This window comes from Pristiophorus japonicus, chromosome 13 (assembly GCF_044704955.1).
Source record: "Pristiophorus japonicus isolate sPriJap1 chromosome 13, sPriJap1.hap1, whole genome shotgun sequence".
Lineage (NCBI taxonomy): Eukaryota > Metazoa > Chordata > Chondrichthyes > Pristiophoridae > Pristiophorus > Pristiophorus japonicus.
Window position 1 is genome coordinate 122,528,413 of NC_091989.1, and position 5,528 is coordinate 122,533,940.

A 5,528-nucleotide genomic window follows, 5' to 3' on the forward strand; every position below is an offset into this window, starting at 1 on the left:
ATTCTGATGGGATTGGACAGGTTAGATGCAGAAAGAATGTTCCCGATGTTGGGAAAGTCCAGAACCAGGGGTCACAGTTTAAGGATAAGGGGTAAGCCCTCTAGGACCAAGATGAGGAGAATCTTTTTCACTCAGAGAATTGTGAACCTGTGGAATTCTCTACCACAGAAAGTTGTGGGTTCCAGTTCATTGGATATATTCAAAAGGGAGTTAGATGTGGCCCTTACGGCTAAAGGGATCAGGGGGTATGGAGAGAAGGCAGGAGTGGGATACTGAAGTTGCAGGTTCAGCCATGATCATATTGAATGGTGGTGCAGGTTCGAAGGGCCAAATGGCCTGCTCCTGCACCTATTTTCTATGTTTCTATGTTTCTATGCGGCTGACCAGGAACTGCAGGCCGGCTCGGGACTTGACGTGCCCTTTGCCTCCGGTTTTACCGCGGCCCGACATCTTGCTCGATAACCCTCAGCGATTCTGACAGGTCCTCTGTTACACATTTTTGGAGAGAGTTGCAGTGCCTTCATGTGAGTTTGGTGCTCTGCTACTTCTTTTTTTCATGGCTGGATCCCCAGATCATAGGCGGTATGCTCTTCACCCAAGGATTGATATTTTTTAGCCTCTACTCAAGAACATCTCCACTATAAGAACATAAGAATTAAAAGCAGGAGTAGGCCATATAGCCTCTCGAGCCTGCGCCACCATTCAATAAGATCATGGCTGATCTTTGCCCTCAACTCCACTTTCCTGCCCTATCCCCATTTCCTTTAATTCCTCTGGAGTGCAAAACTCGATCTATCTCAGCCTTGAATATACTCACCGACTGAGCATCCACAGTACTTTGGCTCAGAGAATTCCAAAGATTCACAACCCTCTGAGTGAAGAAATTCCTTCTGATCTCAGTCTTAAAAGGCCAGCCCCTTATCTTGAGATATGATCCCTAATTCTAGACTCTCCAGCCAGGGGAAAAAATCTACCCTGTCAATTCCCCTCAGAATCTTATATGTTTCAATGAGATCACATCTCATTCTTCTAAACTCCAGAGAGGTTAGGCCCAATCTACTCACTCTCTCCTCATAGGACAACCGTCTCACCCCAGGGATCAATCTAGTGAACCTTCGTCACACCACCTCTAAGATTAAATCTTCTCCTTGCTTCCTTGTGTGTAATACAGAACCCAGTTCCACTTCTCATCTGAGCCATCTATGATGGTGAGTGAGAGACTGGATGATGGTGTGGGTGAATTTCTGCTGGTTCTTTCTGTTGAGGGTCCTGCTATTGGGCCACTTTCTGTGTTCTTCCCGTGGAGAGTAATGCACGGAGTTCCCTGCTAAATTATGTTTCCTTACTGTTCTGCTCACATAAGTGTGTCATCAGAGTATGAATGTCAGAAAAGGGTAATCCTATGAACATTAGCACTGGTTCTACACAAGCCAACTATGGGTGCAGGACCTCCCACATCTCCTTCTCATATCTCTTCAGCTGAACGGATCCAAACTTATTCTTCCTCCGGCTGGGTCTGCTGTTCCACATTATGTCGCGTGTTCCTGTGAATGATGTACAATTTCTTTCCTGCACGAGAACAGAATGGTTGTTACTTTTGGACACAGTAGTATATTTGACAGCTATTGGAGATGCTGTATGACTTCTGTTATGAAGTTTCCACAGCGAAAGGAGATTTTGTACTGTAGGATTACTTTTTTTGTATCGTATGCTATTTGTTTACCTGTTTCAGTTAAATAAACTGCCTATTGCTTTGAAGCTCGAGGCTTGGTCTGATACAAAGTATGACTTTGTGAAAACTCATTGACCTAAAATATTAACTATGTTTCTCTCGTGACAGATGCTACCTAACCTGCTGAGCATTTACAGCATTTTCTGTTTTTATTTCAGATTTCCAGTATCCCCAGTATTTTGCGTTTGCGTTTTTGCAAAGTATATTCAGTCTGCTTTCTGAAGAGAGGAGAATCAAGTGGCGGCAAATAATACATTGTAAGTGTAAGGGTGTTCTGTTGCGATCCTTGGGGCTCAGTATCATTTACCTAGATATTCTGCAGAAAAGGGTGTACTCCAGATCATAGGAGTGACTAGCGTGTGAGACTCTCTAGTGTAAAAACCCAAAAATCTGACAGTTGCACTTATCCCAAAGCAGTGACTCTGACTGCAGCCCCAGCTTTTGGTGGCAGCCATGTAATATAAATGAGGCAAGAGATGGTTTCTCCACACAAAGCCTGGTTTCAGTGCTGCTAATGGACACATCTATAAATAGCAACCTGCGGGGACCAGTTTTTTTATAACGATGATTGAGATTGTCATTGCAGCTAATGAACTATGGGGTGGCTCGTGTTTCATATCTCTGATAGGTGTTATGTAGTTACTAAACAAGATGCAATTCGTAACTTCTATTTTAGACACCTTTGAGTAGTTAGCACCAGTTGTTCGCTGACTATAAAATTAACTCTCAAGCTGTTACATGAATGGAGCTGTCCAACTCGACTTTATCTTCTGTGGCCGGGCTTCAGGTTGTGGTCTGTGTCGTCTTTACTCTCATTTTTCTCGTTGGAATGTTGGGGAATTCCTTGGTGATCTGGATTATTCTTTGTAACATCAAGCAGCAGTTTTCGACTGTCATGCTGATATTAAACCTGGCCGTTGCAGATTTCACAGTCCTCATTACTTTGCCATTTTGGATTTACTCCTTTGCTGATGGTTGGGTTTTTGGAGCACCTTTCTGCAACGTTCTGCTGTATGTGGTCCATTGCAGCATGTACGCCAGCGTGTTTTTCATCACAGCGATGAGCATTGAGCGCTTCGTGGCTGTGTTGTATCCATTTGCTATTCAGAAATGGTGGAGACGAGGAACAATTGGGAAATTAACCATCGGCATCTGGGTCTCAGCCTTTCTCTTTGCTGTTCCTGTTATAGATCAGAAAGCAACGCACGTCGAACATCCACAATGTTCACTGTTGCTCTCCAGTTATCGGCAACAGAAAGGACTAATTGTATTAGAAACGTTAGTGGGCTTCGTCATTCCATTTCTCGTATTGTCTATCTGTTATGCGCTTGTTGCAAAAAGGATTTTAAAAATGACTCTTCAAAGCAAAAGCAAGTCGATGAAGGTGATCAGGAGCGTCGTGATTGCTTTCGCAGTTTGCTGGTTGCTGTATCACATCATAAACCTGTTGACAGTTTCTTCAATATTGACAAAGACATCAAGCCCAGAAGTCTCCAAAATGTTGCTGAACATCAGTGAAAGGGTGGAGAATTTGGCAGGAGCTTTGGCAGTCACCAACAGCTGCATCAATCCTATTCTGTATGCGTTTGCAGCTCGGAGATTCCAGAATGGATTTAACACCTCTGGAATTGCTAAACTCTTTCAACAACTGAACATTTCTATTGCAGAGAAATTCTCCAATGAATCGAATATCAGAAGAGACAATTTTCAAACATCCGTCTGACGAGTGAGGATTATTTGTGAACAGTGCATTCTCAAATGTGTGCTATGCCACATGTGCATTAAAAACGTCATTTTTGATTCTACTTTTTTTTCCTAGTGTGCATTAGAGTAATTAAAAGCTGTATGGTAATTCAACAAGAGGTCCTGTTCTGAAATGGATTAAAGCTTCAAATTCCCAAAAGATTAAAATATAAATAGACTTGCGGACCTATTCTGTAGCAATTTTGCATGCACCTTGTGTAAATCATCTACTATTGCAATTTTTTCAAGCAAAAATTTTGAAAAGAGTTGAATACTTTTGAACAATACCAACCAGCATAATTTCTGATTATGATTCAAGTATGAAATGATATAGGTAGACCAGTGAACAATGACAAATGGGTACGTCAATAATTAAGATTTAAGATTTAATTAGCAGCTCCATCGAACCAAATTGGTTAAATGGCATCCAAGTTGTCATGCTTGTTGTGCAGTGTGGGATCATCCAGCTGGTGGGTATTTTTGTGAATACTAACAATACCACTACTGACTCAATCTGCCAAGAAATGTATTTGAGTATTGTAGAAAATAAACTATCCAGCTATCCCTTGGCAACTTTCTTGGCTGGGGCCAGTCTCCTTTATCTCAGTAAGTTCTATCTAGGACCAGTCTCCTCTATCTCAGTATGAACTATCTGGGGCCAGTCTCCTCCATCTGAGTAAGTAATTTTCTCCAATCCACTCCAAAATTTCATCTTTGTGATTACTGCTGCATAATACTTTACAAAATCGCCTTCATTTGACTCTCAGTTTAATCTTTCAAAGGAATTTTTGGTATATAATTGTGACTTCAAATGCTATTTGTAACAAATTTGCAATTGTGCTGTACTTTTAACATTTTACATGCCTTACAGTAAAAATGTGGCCGAATATTGTTGTTGGATCTGTGGAAGTATTTTATTAAACTTTTCTTGTAGTTCCCGCTCTGCTATTTTCAGAAAACAATTGATTAAAATGTCTGAAGGCTAATTCAAGTCATTCTATATTAATTAAATTGGGTGCATAGTTTGGCTTAGATAGGAGCAATAAGAGCACAAAGTGCATTGGTGGTGGTTCAGCTTAGTTGCCAGAGAATAGTATCAGAATGGACAATGTATGCTGATATCATCAGAGGGACCCATTGGGGGGCATTCTCTGCAGTCTGCAGTATGTACGATTGATACGATATACTGCAGCCACTCTAATTTACTTCGACATGCCTTTGACCTCTATCACTAAGAAATGTAAGAGCATAAATATTGTGGGGGCACTCTTCAAGGTCATTTTCAATAAGAACATAAGAACATAAGAATTAGGATCAGGAGTAAGCCATACAGCCCCTCAAGCCTCCTACGCCAATCAATAATTAATGGCTGATCTTCGACCTCAACTCCCCAGTTTTAGGGAGTGAAGCCGAACAGGTGGAAGGGGTATCAATGGGAGAGCATTTTGGTGCTGGTGATCATAATTCAACTAGATTTAGAGTAGTTATGGAAAAGGACAAAGATAGACCAGGAATAAAAGTTCTCAATTGGGGGAAAGCCAATTTTACTAAGCTGAGATGTGATTTAGCGAAAGTGGACTCGAAACAGCTACTTGAAGGTAAATCAGTGTCAGAGCAGTGGGAGGCATTCAACATAAGAACATAAGAAATAGGAACAGGAATAGGCCATACGGCCTCTCAAGCCTGCTCCGCCATTCAATAAGATCATGGCTGATCTGATCATGGACTCAGCTCCATTTCCCTGCCCCGCTCCCCATAACCCCTTATCATTTAAGAAACTGTCTATTTCTGTCTTAAATTTATTCAATGTCCCAGCTTCCACAGCTCTCTGAGGCAGCGAATTCCACAGATTTACAACCCTCTGAGAGGAGAAATTTCTCATCATCTCTGTTTTAAATGGGCGGCCCCTGATCCTAAGATCATGCCCTCTATTTCTAGTCTCCCCCATCAGTGGAAACATCCTCTCTGTATCCACTTTGTCAAGCCCCCTCATAATCTTATACGTTTCGATAAGATCGCCTCTCATTCTAACTTCCAATGAGTAGAGGCCCAA

At 41.7% G+C, this 5,528-nt stretch overlaps 1 protein-coding gene across 1 annotated transcript; it reads left to right on the plus strand.

Annotated features, from left to right (window-relative positions):
• The first annotated feature begins 2,474 nt into the window (after window positions 1–2,474).
• On the plus strand, window positions 2,475–3,455 carry LOC139278186 (leukotriene B4 receptor 1-like). Its single transcript, XM_070896839.1, has one exon. It carries the CDS (start codon window positions 2,475–2,477, stop codon window positions 3,453–3,455), a length of 981 nt encoding a protein of 326 aa, XP_070752940.1.
• The last annotated feature ends 2,073 nt before the right edge of the window (window positions 3,456–5,528 follow it).

What these genes read in the sequence shown, in the direction of transcription:
- LOC139278186 (XM_070896839.1), top strand. Translation starts at nt 2,475, where the DNA reads ATGGAGCTGTCCAACTCGACTTTATCTTCTGTGGCCGGGCTTCAGGTT.